Source organism: Anolis sagrei, chromosome 1 (assembly GCF_037176765.1).
Source record: "Anolis sagrei isolate rAnoSag1 chromosome 1, rAnoSag1.mat, whole genome shotgun sequence".
Taxonomy (NCBI): domain Eukaryota; kingdom Metazoa; phylum Chordata; class Lepidosauria; order Squamata; family Dactyloidae; genus Anolis; species Anolis sagrei.
Genome location: NC_090021.1, coordinates 254,218,894 through 254,236,196, shown reverse-complemented (window position 1 = coordinate 254,236,196; position 17,303 = coordinate 254,218,894). Strand labels below are relative to the sequence as shown.

Here is a 17,303-nt window from a genome sequence, read left to right as displayed (position 1 = left end):
TCTCGATATCTTCAAGAAAAATCTGAAACTATCTGCTGAGGATGCTCTAGCTGGAGATCGTGCATGAAGTGTCTTGGACTTGATGGCTCACAGGGCCTCTTCTAGGATTATATGGTACTATGAAAGGTACTATAGGTCCACTCTATGGAATCCTGGGATTTGTAGTTGACCAGAGCCACTAAAGTGCTCTAAGAATTCCAAAGGCCTCTTCCTGCATTGCCAATTCCAGGATCTCATATGACAGAACTATAGTGCTAGAGTAGTGTGAAAAAGGCCAGGATAGTGACCTAAGTCTCTGGATATGAAGGCATGTTTGACTTTTACTGCTAATCAAAAGACACCATTGATTATTTTATAACTTGCTGGTCACCAGCATGAGTTACTTGCAAAGGAGTTCCACATAGTAATTATAAATGAAACATTTTAAAAGATTAAAAAAAATAAGGAAACAAATTAAGGAAAAGCATTTGTTTTTACTTTAGGAACTCTTTTCCTTGGAAATGTTAGGTTGATGTAATTATTAAAGATAAAGTTGGTTGATTTTGTTGAGCAAATATCATTTCTTTCTCCATTTTGCTTGCCCACAGTACCTGTTGAAAGACAAAAGGGGAAAAAAATTAAGGACACCAACCACCATCATAATAGGCTATAGGAATACGCCTCTTAAAAAGAAAATTTTGCAATTCTCAATGATATGAAGAAAGGCCTACAGTACAGCAACATATCTAAAAACAGCAATATGTCATTGCAAGACTTAATTCTGGACCTGCGCTGAGTCACAACTTGGATAATCCTGGAGTGACATTGGCCAACTACAAAAGCTTGGCACAAACAGACATCTCTGGGAAACGTTGGACCAAGCCTATTATGAGTTACACTATACATCCATGTCCAAAGTATTATCAATGCTCAATGGAGCTTATTTTAGATTAATGCAGAAAAGCTTGCAGTCCAGATGGTTGTTATTATTCTCTAAATGTTACCCAGAATATGATCTGAAAATATCTCATAGTATTCTGACTACTGCTGCCCCCGAACTGTACCTTCCTGGCATTTTAGCATTTTTTAACAGTTACTTCATTGCACTATGGACTTGAAAGTTCTTTGCTGGTTCATATTTTGATGTGATTGGATCTAAACTCATCCATCATGCACTAAACTAGCTTTCAGTTCTTGCCATGGTGAAACAGAGGAAGGGTTCAATTATTCTGAGGACCACATACAAAGCAACAAAGTGAACCAAGACCTGTAGTTTTGTGCCTAATGCTGGTAGCACTGGGGAAAGAGCACATCTCAACAAATCTGGCACAGTCTTTGTTTCATAGAACAAAATTATATATGGAGTCCAAAAAGGGAGGGGGCTGCAAATCAACAAGTCCAGGGCCAACAGCTGAAATATTACAATGACCTATTAAGTCAAGGTGAATGATGATAATTGTGTCATTGTGATCTCCCAAAAATGATTTTGGAAGAAACAGAGCAAGTGAATGACACTGAGCATTCCCTGTTTCCTTTTAAAGACTGGGATAGCTACAGCATACAGCTAAATACAGTTAAGCATTCCAGGGCAGTTAAAACTGAAGCTGTAAGACAAACTTTGGAACAGTTTCAGGGTCAATAACACAGGCTGTAAAACCACGAATGTCCTGATTCCTCTTCAGCACAAGCACAATGGAGATTGGCTTACCCACTGCTCTGAGAGGTGTTCCTCTAAATAGCTCATAGAATTTGGAGAGGTACATGACCATACTGAGTTTATCAGGCTCCCCGGCAGACACCATCTCTTTCCCAGTAGTGATGGGAGGAATTCCAAACTCTCGTTCAGCAATGTCAAATGCCAGCTGGTTGTTTCTGACAGCATCTTCTTCATTCAGAGAATCGAAATCACTGGGGGGGGGGGGGTGTAAAGAAAAGGACATACCAGTGAAACAGAGATTATGTCAGGTATTTTGAGAACATTTCCCTCTTGAATCATGATCTTTCTTACTGAAATATTTTTAAAGAAACCCTTGAAAAAGTCTGCTTTGATTCCTTGGAAAGGTACTGCTTAGGAAATGCCAAAAAAGAAAGCAAATTCCCCACCTTACACAGGCACAATCAGATTGCTTTGCAATATATATCAAAAGCACTGCCACAAATTAAAATGTGTGTGTGTTTGTGTGTCTTCAAGCCACCTGTCAATTTATGGCAAACCTATGAAGTTAATAGGCTTTTCTTAGATAAGGAATACTCCGAGGTGGTTTGCCACTGCCTTCCTCAGAAACATAACCTATAAACTAGAATAAACTATTCAATTTGTCTGTGGAAAAATGCATATGTGTCATCCAAGAATCAGCTGGAATCATGACACAAACTGCCCTTCAACTTTGAACTTATTGGATGGCCTTGGAAGTTATCTTAGTTACAGTTTATCCAATATGCTAACTTACACTGTGTTTTATAACATTTCATTTAAAAACACATACACAAATATATGTCACAAAACATGTACCAAACAAAAGGTATAAACTCTAACCACAGGGCACATAATAACACTTTGATGTAATTCAAGGTATCCCAAATCAATGGCAACTGCTAGATTGTTGAGGAAATGTGACAATATCACAATAGTATGTCATGTTGTAAATTCTAAGCACTACTATCTTGGCTGGATCCATCTGCAGTTTATTATGTTCCACAAATCACTACTGACTCCCATTTTGAGTCACTATCACCTTCTAATTCATACTTGAATTACATGGAAAACATAAGAACCGCAAGTCATAAAGGATTTGTTTCATCTGTTGAACAGCATGCAATGGAACAGGGATTGTCAGATCCAAGGGGGATTAGTCTTATTCTGGGGCACATAAGTAGATGAGAGACAAAAACATCCAAATTCTTCCCTGAACCTCAGGGTTTGATCACTGAAGCTGTTTTACCACCAAGAAGCTTTTTCATAGTCATGAAATGTTATCCAATGCTTTAAAAATATACTGTTACTACCTGGAACTTATGGCAGAGTGTGAACACCCCAAAACAAATCCATGAAGAACGGGTGCTATGTATGAACAAGGATGTAACAAAATGATTTAGGTAAAGTGACTAGTAGTGCTCTTTTCGGTTTTGATACTAAGAACACAAGACTTAATATACAGACTTCAAGTCATGCACTTAAGACAGGAGTGGCCAAAATGTGGCTTCTTGGTTTGCTGAAGTCCCCCCACGGGCCCTGGCACATCCTAACTAACCAGACTCCACCCTCCAATAATACTTTGTAAATTAATGTGTGTCTGAAAATGTTTTCAGGAGCCCTCTGGGTCCTGTGCGGGATAATTTCAAAAAATATGCTGACATGGCTTTTTTAGGCATGTTCCAAACTGACCATGATTTCCAGGTGTTTTGTGGTTGAGAAAAAGCCCACTCTTATTGGGTCTTTTAGACTTTTAGAGCCAAGGCACCAAGATGGCAAAACTATGTCTACTAGCCACTGCAGAAAGTGCTGGTTTGATTTCAGCCCAAACTTATTTTGACTGAAGTATTCAAGTTTATGGCAGAGTCAAGGTGGTGGAGGGGTGGGTGTGACCAATCCTTCTACCTAGGCTGGCTTCAAAACTCTCACCCTGGAAATGCTGTCACTCAGCCTGCCCTTGTTTCTCCAATTACTCTCTTGCTGGAGTGGATTGCTGGGCCTCAGGGTGATCCCTTAAATGAGAAGTTGTGACTGCACTATTGTGTGGATTCTTTTGTTTGGTATGTTTGGTTTAACTCCAAGCTACCAGACAGGTGTAAAGCAACAACAAGAATAGATTTATTGAACACACTAGAAAAATATATTAAACTTTGATCTATTATTTAGGCTCCCCAACATTTGGGAGAAAAAGGCCGCTCTCCTTTTTTTCCCAAATCCCAAATTCTGTTTCCATTAGCTCAAAATCTGCCTGTGTCAGCACAACACCCTAATAGCTTCAAACACTTTCTGAATTCCCTCAGAGGCATGCCTCAGTCTTTTGAGATATTCTGTTCTCCTAGAGCCCCCATTAACGGCTCTCTGAGCCATGACTGCCTGTTTTAAATCCAAGTCTGCCTAGTGCTCTCTTCACAATGGGCATTGCACACACATCACACAAATTCAATGGGTGATGTGTGCTGTCCATCCCATTGAATGATGTAGGCCATACAAAAGATTGAAGGTGCTATTAACTGCATGAGCTCTTTGCAACTCCCAGTTTGGAACTGCTCCAACCAAGATATTTAGTAAACAAATCACAAAGACAAGTTTATGCATTTGTTACAAGATTATGTCTGTACACGTCCAAGTCCAAACTGGGTTAATTAGCAAAAACAGCACACATAATTCCTGGTAGCAAACTATAATATTCAAATATTTTTCTACTGGCAATTGAACAGGAAAAAAGGACTCAAACAGGAATACTATATAGTCTTCCCTCTACTGTTCAAACATCAGATAGATAGATAGATAGATAGACAGACAGACAGACAGACAGATAGATGTGCTATCTTGATAGAAGTTTCTTCCTTTACAAACAACACCTTGCACTGTAGCAAAAATGATACAGTTAAAAATCTCAAGGAAGTTTTTGAAATGATATCCTTTACAGTCCAAGAAGGTGGAAGAAAACAGCAAAAACATACATACATTGAAGTATAGAAAACATATTAAAAAGGCAAACAAATTCTCTAGCCTCTACTTTTATAAGGAAACTGTGATTACCAAGCATTACACATAGAATAAACACTTACATGAGGTCGGGTCTGAAGTGATGTATAATTGCACATAAGGCAAGTCCACTGCTCCATGAACTAGTGAGATCCGTAATATTAACGTTCCTGTAGCCTTCTGTCTGTTTCTGACACCAGGTCAAAAGCTTGTTTGGCCTTACATCTGATTCTGAAATAACAGATAGTGTAAAAGTTATAATCAGTTGTTCTAAGTTACAATCTCTTCTGTTACAAGTTGTAAAAACTATACTAACAGAACGTTATTTCCCACCTTGTCTTGAAATACCAATTGATCTTCTAATGGAAGTTGATCTTTCTAGAGGGCAAGACTGCAGCTCATTCGTAATGTATAAATGCTTCACCTAAAGGAAGAAGAGTTGGTAACATTTGTTGTCAAGAGTCAGCTTTGACCTATGGTAACCCTTTGAATCCCCAAAAGCTTTGGTCATTAACTGCCTGCTTAAGTGTTGCAAACCCGTGACTGTGATTTCCTTGATTAAATCAATCCATCTGTAATGTGGTTTTCTTGTTTACTTACTACTTTCCCTGTACAGTAACCACTGGCTGAATCTAAAAGGTTTACATTCTTGGTTTCCCAATTATTTGTATATACCATAGGATTTTTTTTGGTCACTGACCAGAATCAACCTAATTATTTGAATGTGATTTTCCTGATCTTGGCAGGGGGTTGGACTGGATGGCCCACGAGGTCTCCTCCAACTCTATGATTCTATGATTTAGATTCAAAGAAGCCATGTCAATTCTCCAACCAAGGTAACAAGCTTGAGCATAATATTTATTCAAATTTCAGATTCCAAAAAATACTACAAGATAATCGCAGAAATGAGGAAAACTTGCATTTTGACTGTTATCTCTAAGTATTTTGTTTACTAGCTACATGTTTAAATGAACGAAACACAGAAACACCAGGGTTTTGGTTTGGATTTGGTTTTCATAAACATTAGTAATTTCTACAGCAATTTTGCATGCATCAAATTCTTTACCATTTGCACCTCCGCCTACCTGATGTGGACGAACACAGCTTGAATTCAAGTTTGGATATCGTGTTGCGGGGTCAATGGTATATAGGTCAAAGTTTTTTGTGATATTTTCAGGTGTAGTTTGGGGTAGGAGTCTATATATGCTTTCCCTGGAAGGTAAAAAAACACCAAAGGACTGTGCGTTATTATAAGGTACACAATATTTTCTTTACCTTATGTCCTCCTGTCTATTTTTAGAACTCTGGCATCTTGTAATACATTGTCTAAGCATTATAACTATGTGGGGTGGGAACAACAGAGACAGACATAAGCATGCCTTCCTGAGGCAGGAAAATAACTAGTAAGAAATAAAATGACATCATCCCAAATGATCTGGCTTTGATTTTTTCCCCCTTCACTCTCAAAAGAACTCCTCCTTTAACCACAGAACTGCACTGCATATAGAGTCACCCAACCATTATTAGTCAGCCAGGCTTCAATTTGCAACTGCACCGTGTTTTTGGCATCCACAAATATGCTTTCTCAGCCCTTATGTGACCTTTATTTCAAGTCTAGACTCTTGACTTCATCCCTTGTTCAAACAATGCTATCCCCAACCAAATCCTCAATAACCCTTTCAGCCACTCTAGGGAAGGGACAAAGATTTGCAAATAAAATTGTGAAGGCTATAGAAGCAGAGAATGTGATAGTATCACAAATACAGATGAAGTACTGAGGATGGAGAAATTGTATGAGTAAAGCAGGCTGAGATCTAAAGGTTCAGAGAAAGAGGGCTACTGAATGGCTACAAGGAATCCTGTATCTTTGGGTAAGTGAAAAAGTTACAATAACAGTTTCCCTGTAAATTATGTGTGCATGTCTTCAAGCTGCTGTTGCCTGTGATCCCAAAATTACTCTATATGAAATTATTAAAGTCTACACGCATCTTTAAATGGGAAAATTAATGCTGTAGTGCTCTTTAGCAAAATGTAGTGGTGTATTCACAGATTACATGAGCAAACACAAAACAAAATTTTCTCTTTCTCCCCACTTGGTTTTGAAAGCAGCTTTTTCATCAGCTGCTAACTAGATTTCACCTTTGTCCTTACAATAAACAGTAAGCACATAGCCTCTGTCTTCATTCCACTAAAAACTACAACATGCATTGTTCAGTGGCTTTCAAATACACACAACAGTAGCAGGAAACATTTTTGTGCATGTTCAATATCCTTCGGTCCCAATCACCAGTGCAGGAAAAATGTATGAAGGTCTGGTCTGGAGAACAAACCCTATGGGTTTGGAGAACAAGCCCTATGAGGAGCAGCTTAAAGAGCTGGGCATGTTTAGCCTGAAGAAGGGAAGGGTGAGAGGAGACATGATGGCCATGTATAAATGTGTGAGAGGAAGTCATAGGGAGGAGGGAGCAAGTTTGTTTTCTGCTGCCCTGGAGACTAGGGCAAGGAGCAATGGCTTCAAACTACAGGAAAGGAAATTCCACCTGAACATTAGGAAGAACTTCCTGACTGTGAGAGCTGTTCAGCAGTGGAACTCTCTACCCTGGAGTGTGGTGGAGGCTCCTTCTTTGGAGGTTTTTAAAGAGAGGCTGGATGGCCATCTGTCAGGGGTGCTTTGAATGCAATTTTCCTGCTTTTGGCAGGGGGTTGGACTGGATGATCTATGATTCTTAGGAATTAATCGAGGTCTCTGCATGCAAGCTGTCCATGCTTAACCAATGAGCATGGAAACCTGGGGGACATATATGATTTTAGGAGCAGGAAGCAGAACAGATCCAAAGTTTCTTTAGAACTGTGGGATGACTCTTTGGTACATGTTGGAAGGAGAGTGAGGAGGCTATGTTCAGAGGGGCAATGTTCAGGAATATCACATCATTGTAGCAGACCTTTAGTAATCATTCTATAAGGTTCTATATTTGCTACAAAACAACAACTTTTTGATCATATAGAGCAGTGGTTCCCAACCTTTGCTCATCCAAGTGCTTTGGACTTCAGCTCCTAGAATTCCTGACAGTTGGTCAAATTTCACTTAATAATATGGAAGAGAGAACAACAACCAATGTCTTACCTTTCTGCAAGGATATCAAATGGGTGCTTTCCTAGGGCCCAACTTTTCACCATCCATGCTGTGTCAAATGCAGCCAGAAATCCTCTTGCACAACCCGTACCCATCGGCCAGAAGGGCTGTGAAATAAGTTACATTTTAGACTTCTGACTCTTCTGCATTCTTAAGTTATCATAAAGCTCTGACTGTTCTTTTTGGGGTGGGGGGACAGCAGGTGCCTTGATGGTATACTACAAATCAACATCTCCTTCAATGCAGGCACAAATCATTCTATCATTAGCACTCCTTTATGCTGTGAATGGGGAAGTATTTGCCTAACAACACAGAGTGGCATAATGCCGAGGAGAAGAGGCACGGTCCCACAGAAAATTGTGGAGAAGAGGCACGGTCCCACAGAAAATTGTAGAGTTAGTCGATGGGCACTACTTGCTCCTGTTGTTGGCAGAGTGTATGTTTTCTGAAGAAGCTGCTCACCATTAAACTAAAGAGTAGGATCACTGATAAACCCACAGATGTTCTCTTTGTTTATTTCAGGCTGGCTGCTATGGATAAAATTGAAATCCAAAGACTGAATATTCATTCCTTAAAAGTGCTTTAGATACCAAATATTTACTTCAATTTAGGGTGACAGTTTGCAGTCAACAGGCTAAGCTCAAACATATAAACTCCAGACTGCTCTTTTCAACCATGAAATGCTTCTGATACTCAGACTTTTAAGTTAACACACACCTCTGGACAGAAGGAGGCAACTGGATGGCCAGAGGGGAGAGTCTGAATCCCCCCCCCCCCATGAAAGACCAGTTGATTCTGGCCGGCATTCGCACCAGTCAGATGAGGGGAGGGGTCTAAGGAACTTTCCTGCAGGCTAAGCTCAAACATATAAACCTCAGATTGCTCTTTTCAATCAACCATGGAATGCTCCTGGTGCTCAAACTTTTAAGTGAAATACCATGTTTCTAATTCTCATCATGGCACATCTGTAAATGATAGCAATTTTCAAAGTATTTCTTAGCACAAAATGACCTTTTCAAATACACAACACATCTCACACAGCCATAGTTTTACTCTACCTCCACTAGACTGTCTCCAACAAGAGCAACCAGGAGTTGATGTCTGTGCCTCTCTCGTACCAACGCCGCATTTTCCGAGGCATACATGGATGTGAAATCAAACATAGCCACATCTGGCTGCCCATAATGATTAATTGCAAAATCCAAAGCAGGCAATTGGTAATCAGTTGCAAAGTCAGCAGCTTCCCTTGCATAGGACAATAGATTGTCTTGGTCTACATTTTCTGCACAGAGTAGCATTTCTGTGTCGATATAATCCTAGGTGGAAAGACAACACTGTATCATTAGAGCTGTTTAGAACTTTCCATGACTATGACATAAAATAGACCACTGCATTCCACATGGGAGGAGGAAGAGCTTGAGGTTAGAATATGATACATATTATATTAATCTTTTGATTTTTTTTAAATGTGTCAACAAGGCTACATATTTTATGCTACTTTGTATATCTGAGAGCCATTCAACACCTAAATAGTAAATTAATTAACCTTTCTCTATAGTTGGGACCTACCCCCACCCCACCCTCCAACCCAAAACACACATGCACAAAGAAAGATAACTCGTAATTTTTTTTGTAACAAAGGGGAAAGGTTTCAATATGTTAAACAAAAAAATTAATAAAGATGTGGCTACTATATTAGTTTCACTTTTCTTCAAAAATAATCTTCACATTCTTGAGCTTATGACAGAGAAGAAGATAACTCGCTTCTTTAAAAAATGAATAGAAATTAAGCTGAACCATGCCAGTATACCAGCAATTCACTTTGTATCAGTCTAATAATTCTTCATTACATGTTAACCATTCATTTCCTTACTTTAGGGCAAAATCATACAAGTCCAGACCAGAACATAGAGGTATATGTTACACTTCAGCCTTTAGGGCCAATATGCATATAATGTATGTGCTTAAAGAAAGTGTCATTTTAAGCAGATATATAGTTAGGCAGGAGGCAAAAGGAAGGCCTTATTCCCTACAAATGAGAACTTGGCATCACCCAAATGAAATTTTCTTTCAATCCCAAAATTTCTAGCATTGCAGAGAGACTGAAAACTGCTCACATCTGGAGCTCTGACCTATGCTGTGTTTCTTGATAAATTTGCTTGCCACTTTTCTTTGAATTGCTGTGTGCTATCAAGTCATCTCAAAGTTATGGTGCCCCTAAGGCAGTAGTTCCCAACCTGTGGGTCCCCAGATGTTTTGGCCTTCAACTCCCAGAAATCCTAACAGCTGGTAAACTGGCTGGGATTTCTGGAAGTTGTAGCCCAAAACACCTGGGGATCCACAAATTGAGAACCATTGCTCTAAGGTGAACCTATCAGAGTGTTTTCTAGGATTGAGTGTGTGTGATTTCCGCAGGGTCACCCAAGAGATTTTTTCATAGCTGAGTGGGGGTTGAACCCTGGTCCCCGGAGTCATAGTCCAACTCTCAAATCATGACACCATGCTGGCTCTCATATTTCTAAATGCTCAACTGAATTGTAATGTGAGGGTAACATTCTTTTTTGGGAGCCAATGCCCTTGTTGCCCACTGCCCCCGACTCACAGCCAAATCTCTGGTGAAGAAGATTCAGCCCTGAGGCACACACACCTGTGCACAGAAACCCTTCCCTAGTTGCAGCCATGCTACCACACAGAAATCAATGATTTCAGCCTGCATGTTGCACATTGTACACTCTGCATAGTTGGGACCCAGAAACCACCATCTCATACAACATACAAAATCATGGCTCAGATTTCTTCAGGAGCACAAGCCTAGCAAAAGTATACAAATGGAAGACATTAACCCACATGTAAATACATACATTAATAATGACTCCCTTTTCCAGAAGACTCTGCTTTTTTGCAGTCATCACAAAATAGTGGGTGCTATCTTTATAGTAAACAATATTCTCCAGGTCAATTCCTAAGGAGCAAAAATACACACAAACAAATAGGATTTTGTAAAAAAGACAAACAAGCAATTATATGGGAGTAGAAAGAGAAAAAGGAAATTAAATCAGATCCCCCTCCCCACTTATCTATTCCCTAACCATTCTGCCAATCTGAACATTCCCAAACTTGTCTGATTTCAGAAGGTAAGCAAGGCCAGACCTAGTTAATACTTGGATGTGAGCCCACTGCAGGTACCTTTACACACTATGGTTGTGTCCTATGGCATTCTGGGGTTTGCAGTCTACTGACATACTGGAGCCCTCTGATTTGGAATTCTAAATATCTCTCCTTAAACTGCAAATCAGGATGCTACAGAATGGAACTATGGAAGTTAAAAGTAGAACCACACTATAACAGTTTTGTGAAAGGACCCTAGGATAATGTTGGAAATCTTCATACAGGGCTAGGAAACAACCCTGGCTAAAAACCAAGAGAATCACTACTATCAGACAGTATTGAATATGCTGACCTAGATTAATGAAAGGTCTGACATCATACAAGGCAGCTCTGTCAGTTACTATTAACTTGATTAACATTAAATAAATATGACACAAATGAGTTCTATTGTAAAGGTGTGCAGCATAATTTCATGATCTCATAATTCAAAGTATGCTATGAATTAAAATGATGCTCCAGTCATATTGTGATAGTAGACAATCAAAATTATGGCATATACTTCAACAACATTTTCATTTATTTCTGTTTGTTCACACCCTCTAGAAAGAATGATGAACAATAACAAATACAGATCTTGTGACACTTTTGAGTCCAACAAACTGATTGCAAAATATGCTTTAATTCTCACAAGTTTCAGCCCACATCTCCACAGGTTTATGCCATTGTGTATTTGTTAGGATGAAATATGGACACTTTCTTCCACTTTTACAGCAGCATTTATTGGTAGAGCTGATTCTCCTCCTCCTCTGTTCCATGAACTAAGTGTATGAACCAACAGGCCGGGGGCCTTCTGTTCCTGTTTAAAGTAGAACCTGACATTGGCAGTTAAAGGGGCAAGTAGATGAGCGGCAAGTTCCAACACATGAGTGGTAATCTATCCACACAGCGTCAGCCAACATTCATAGACCAGAATTTTGCTGGGGCACTATATTAGCACAGCAATTGTTGTGCAAGCAGTGATGGCATAAATGTGCTCCTTAGTGCAATAAATCACTCTGCAATCACATTTGAATTTGTGGGGGAGGATCTGATCCACTGTTAAGCAACAGGTATGCTCATGGCTGAGGCACACAATCAAAATCAATCGTAGGTTTCAGGGTAACACAATGCTCGTGCATGTTAGTTCCTTTTATTATGGTTTTATGAATGATATGATAAACAAATGTAGGATAACAAAAAGAGATTCATAGTATCTGAGATGTTGGGATGCTGACCATGGCCTTGTAAGGTTCTCAAATGGAAGTATTAAAAATTAGGCTTCTGCACAATTTGGTTTGGTGGATTCTCTTCAGCCAATCCAACTTTTTCAGCTTGGTTGGATGGCTGTAATGGTAAGGGCTAGTCATGTTGTTCACCCATAATGGGGCCATGTGGCAGCCATTCATGGCTCCTCCCCCCCTATTTGGCACCATGCAGTGTGCAGAAAGGCTGCTGCGTACTGCTCGCAGGAGGTTTCCCTATGAGCCCTGGCTGTTGGGCCAATCAGAATAGAAGAATGCACTGACATGTCTAACACAGTGCTTTCTTAACCCCATTGCTCAAACCCAGACTCCCTTTAAAGGAAGAAAGGAAAGGATACGATCCCAGAAATTGAAAGGGGAGCCTCATAAATTCCCCATTCCCACTAATGGGCTGGATTTTCCCGGATCTTTCAGTTGCCTAGCCAAAAACAGATTTTTCTATTAGCTGATTTTTGGGGAGCTCCCGAAAATGGATCTGGGTAACCATCAAAATTCAAAAACCAAAAACGGATCACCCTCCAGCCAAATTGCACAAGCCTATTAAATATGTGAAGGCGTATTCACCACAAGCATCAAATATGCTATCTCAGCCTTTTCTCTTCTCAGAGGTCCAAAACACATTTTCACACAAAATAAACTTTGAGATGCTGCATAGGACTAAAGCAGTGGCATCATCAATTTAAAACAACTACAAGGGGTCCAGAGGCCCTTCCCCCAATGACCCTCTACTATGGAATTTTGTGGTACTTGTCACTGTATTTTAACACATTCATGTGTGCTGGGGCTTTCTGAATAGTTTGGAACAAAAATGTCTGAAAATTTGTCACTTTTCAAAATATTGAGTGTGGGTTGATTGGGTTGGAGGACTTCTCAGGCCACAACAGTGGGCTCCAGGAGCAACATGACCCTTGGGCTACACTTTGCCTAACTCTCGCTACAACACATTTTCTGTGTTGCAAATACAATAATTGATACTTTGTCATCTAGGACATAACTGTTTGTGAAGAAAACTGTCTGCTTCCACTCAGCAAAGGAAAATCAGCAATTTCCCCACACATTTAAATAAATGGTACATACAGTACTTGCTATAGAGTTAGTTAAATCATCTTATTTTATTTTACCAAGCTTAAAAGGCAAAATATGACCCACCTGTTTCTTCTTTCAGATCTTGGAAGAATTTTTGATTGAAAATGAAAGCAACCCCACTGATCTCCTCCACCTTTGCTTCTGCAGTCGTGTTTCTGTTTATAAAGTTGGCAGTGATAGCAATGGCCAGCTTTCCACGAAATTCCTTCCTTCTGAAGCCTTACAAAGGAAACAAACCAACATTGTCCACCAGTCTAAATAAAGGATTTGTGGAAAGATTTTTATGACTAAAAATGAGGCCATTCTTCACAATGCAACATTGTCATAAAGGATTTGTTCAACAGTTAGTTGATGATAGATAAACCTTAAAGAATATATAACAAAAAAAATCCCAAGTTCAAAGCTGTTTTCACCAAATATTATTTTGGGTCTCATAAAATAGCATCAGTTCTCAGCTATTAGTAAAGTGTTCATTTTTTTCCTAGAAAAAAATCTTTGCATAATGTTGACCATCTCCTTTAATTATTTGAACTTCCTTCTTTTCTTGCCTCTATCCATTACACCAACTATTATTTGAAACCATACCAGTTAGTGAAACCATATCACATTTCAGTTCCTTTTCTCTCCTGGATTCTTTTCTGTTTGAGACATTGACATGAATCTGTTGTTTATAATGGACTCTGAATAAGACGTTTCAGCTACACTTCATAAACAGGAAAATCAGAATATTTAGGAAATCTTGCAAATGCTGACTTGTTATCAGTAAATGTCTGAGTTTTTTAAATGTCTGTTTTATTACATGTATGTAGCTAGTCCATCCTCCAGGAAATAAAGCCCAACTGCTCATTGGAGGGAAGGATACTAGAGACAAAGTTGAAGTACTTTGGCCACATCATGAGGAGACAGCAAAGCCTGGAGAAGACAATTATGCTGGGGAAAGTGGAAGGCAAAGGGAAGAGGGGCTGACCAAGGGCAAGATGGATGGATGGCATCCTTGAAGTGACTGGACTGACCTTGAAGGAGCTGGGGGTGGTGACGGCCGACAGGGAGCTCTGGCGTGCGCTGGTCCATGAGGTCATGAAGAGTCGGAGACGACTGAACGAATGAACAACAACAACATGTAGCTAGGGTCATGTAAAAACTTCTTGATTCAAAAGAGGTACCAAGAGGAAAAGTTTAAGGAGCTCTGGTCCAGTGGACATAAGACAGACATGTCATGTGCAAGTAGAGTTCTAAATGGATCCCTTGAAGGTATATGATCCTTGTGTAAAGACACATACCTTCACCCTCTGCCTTAGGTGTTTCTCTTTTCATTGCAAAATGGTCTCCTTCCTCCTTACTCTTGAACTTACTTTGGTCCATGACACTGCTGGAAATGTAAGTGTCTATTTTCTGCTTGGCAAAGACGGCACCATCTGTGCAACTATGTGCACATAATAACCACTCAAGTACCTGCACTGTGCTAAAGTGGGTTAAGCTCTTTATAGGCGTATCACTCGGCAAACTGCTAGCATGCAGTATAGTACTACTTGAGCAACAAAATTAAAATGCTGCTAATTAAAGCCAGTATGTGCATACATACATAATTCAGCCGATTCACGTGATACGCTTAGCTAATGTCTCACTCAAAAAGGCCAACTCAGGGGATGTGGATATTGCATAATTATTGTTTTACAGTTATTGCAAAATGATCCTTCCTTCCTTTCTACCATTGTTTTGATTCTCTCAAATCCCTTAATCAAAATGACCAGTTTTTAAAACACCTATGCATTTTTATAATAACCCTTTAGATATCTTCATAAAACTGACAGGTGACATATGTGTTCATTTTGAGCAGAGGGTGAAAGAGATATGGAGAAATTATGACTCAATGACCAAAAAGCTATATTTTGTCATGACCTAATTCATTATAGTAGTCACAGAGCTTTGTACCAGATATTACTGTACAGTAAAGCAAAATCCAAAAACATGGGGCACCTTTTGAGGCAGCAATAAAATTACTAAGCTTTTTTTAATTTAAAAAAATGCAACTTGAGATATTTTTTCCAAGACAAAAAGTTATAATTTAAGACTCAGCAATTATCCATCTTTCAAGAAATATGCAGACTTTGTACTATTAAGATTGTGACTGAGATAAGTAATAGCATCACATACAACATACCTTCCAAAGTGTTCCTGCGGCCATCAGCACCAATAATAACATCAAATTCGTATTCTGATAAAGGATGATCCATTGGGAGAAATTCAGCACGCCAACCTATTTCTGAAAGCAATAAACCAATCAGCAATATGCTAGCAGCAAACTATGGAAAGCCTAAATCATCAAGCCAATACTATTTGGAAAATGACATAAGCAACGAGGAAGAATTTCAGTTCTCCTAAACTTTCAAAGTGAAATTTTGAAAGTTTGAAATTTTGAAAGTGAAAGAATACTTCTGGAACATGGCCATACAGCCCAGAAAACTCACAACAACCCACTGAAATTAATCTAATATGGAATTCCAGGATCAACAGGGAGAACAGAATTCAGTTATTCGTCATACTAATAATTGCTCTAAGAAGTGTTGTAATTTGTTCCTGGACTCTAAGCACATCTTTGATGGTAAAATCCATAGGAAAAATTGTGCTTGGGGAAAAGAACAAGGACAATTTTATAATATGATTTCCCTCCCCCCTTGAATTGTAGAAAGCAGAACACACTACTCCAGCAAAGGATCGCCGCCTTGTCGGGGCGCTGGAGCTTGAGCACCTCAATGATGTCATGAGCGAAACCGTGAAGGGCCACCCAAGACGGGACGGTTGTGGCAGAGAGGTCAGACCAAGCGTGATCCCTGGGGAAGGCAATGGCAAACCACTCCAGTATCCTTGCCAAGAAAACTAAATGGACCAGTACAACCAGAGATATGTCGGTATGCCATTGGAAGATGGGACTCCCAGGTCGGAAGATGGCCAAAATGCTACTGGGGAGGAGCAGAGGATAAGTTCAACTAGCCCCAGATGTGATGACGCAGCTAGCTCAAAGCCGAAAGGAAGGCTAGCGGCCGACGGTACTGGAGGCGAACGACGAATCCGATGCTCTAAAGATCAACACACCATAGGAACCTGGAATGTAAGATCTATGAGCCAGGGCAAATTGGATGTTGTTATTGGTGAGATGTCAAGACTAAAGATAGACATTCTGGGGGTCAGCGAACTGAAATGGACTGGAATGGGCCACTTCACATCAGATGACCACCAGATCTACTACTGTGGACAAGAGGAACATCGAAGAAATGGAGTAGCCTTCATAATTAATAAGAAATTCGCTAAAGCGGTGCTTGGATACAACCCAAAAAATGACAGAATGATCTCAATTCGAGTGCAAGGAAAGCCTTTCAACATCACAGTGATCCAAATATACGCCCCAACCACAGCTGCTGAAGAAGCAGAAGTAGATCAGTTCTATGAGGATCTGCAGGACCTACTGGATAATACACCAAAAAGAGACATTATTTTCATTACAGGAGACTGGAATGCCAAGGTGGGAAGTCAAATGACAACAGGGATCACAGGCAAGCATGGTCTGGGAGAACAAAATGAAGCGGGACGCAGGCTGATAGAATTCTGCCAGGAAAACTCGCTGTGTATTACAAACACTCTCTTCCAACAACCTAAAAGACGGCTTTATACATGGACCTCACCAGATGGTCAGCACCGAAATCAGATTGACTACATCCTTTGCAGCCAAAGGTGGCGGACATCCATCCAGTCGGTGAAAACAAGACCTGGGGCTGACTGTAGCTCAGATCACGAACTTCTTATTGCCCAATTTAGAATAAAACTAAAGAGATCAGGGAAAATACACAGAGCAGTCAGATATGATCTCACTAACATTCCTAGCGAATATACAGTGGAAGTGAAGAACAGATTTGAAGGACTAGATTTAGTAAACAGAGTCCCAGAAGAACTATGGACAGAAGTCCGCGACATTGTTCAGGAGGCGGCAACAAAGTACGTTCCAAAGAAAAAGAAAACC

The 17,303-nt window shown here is 39.8% G+C and overlaps 1 protein-coding gene across 15 annotated transcripts in view; it reads right to left on the bottom strand.

The window, feature by feature from the left end:
* The window catches only part of MICAL2 (microtubule associated monooxygenase, calponin and LIM domain containing 2), a 171,903-nt gene that overhangs the window by 93,773 nt on the left and 60,827 nt on the right, over window positions 1–17,303 (bottom strand). For all 15 annotated transcript variants that reach the window (XR_010908931.1, XM_067462654.1, XM_060766856.2 and 12 more), the window contains exons 5-14: window positions 15,450–15,551; window positions 13,352–13,507; window positions 10,655–10,755; window positions 8,852–9,109; window positions 7,785–7,900; window positions 5,746–5,872; window positions 4,994–5,084; window positions 4,744–4,891; window positions 1,688–1,887; window positions 478–590 (exon numbers count right to left, since the gene is read on the bottom strand). Coding sequence is in view for 14 of the 15 variants with exons in the window: in XM_067462654.1 (XP_067318755.1) it covers window positions 478–590; window positions 1,688–1,887; window positions 4,744–4,891; window positions 4,994–5,084; window positions 5,746–5,872; window positions 7,785–7,900; window positions 8,852–9,109; window positions 10,655–10,755; window positions 13,352–13,507; window positions 15,450–15,551 (1,412 nt within the window). In the remaining variant the exon portion in view is untranslated. The remainder of the gene's footprint in view (window positions 1–477; window positions 591–1,687; window positions 1,888–4,743; window positions 4,892–4,993; window positions 5,085–5,745; window positions 5,873–7,784; window positions 7,901–8,851; window positions 9,110–10,654; window positions 10,756–13,351; window positions 13,508–15,449; window positions 15,552–17,303) is intronic.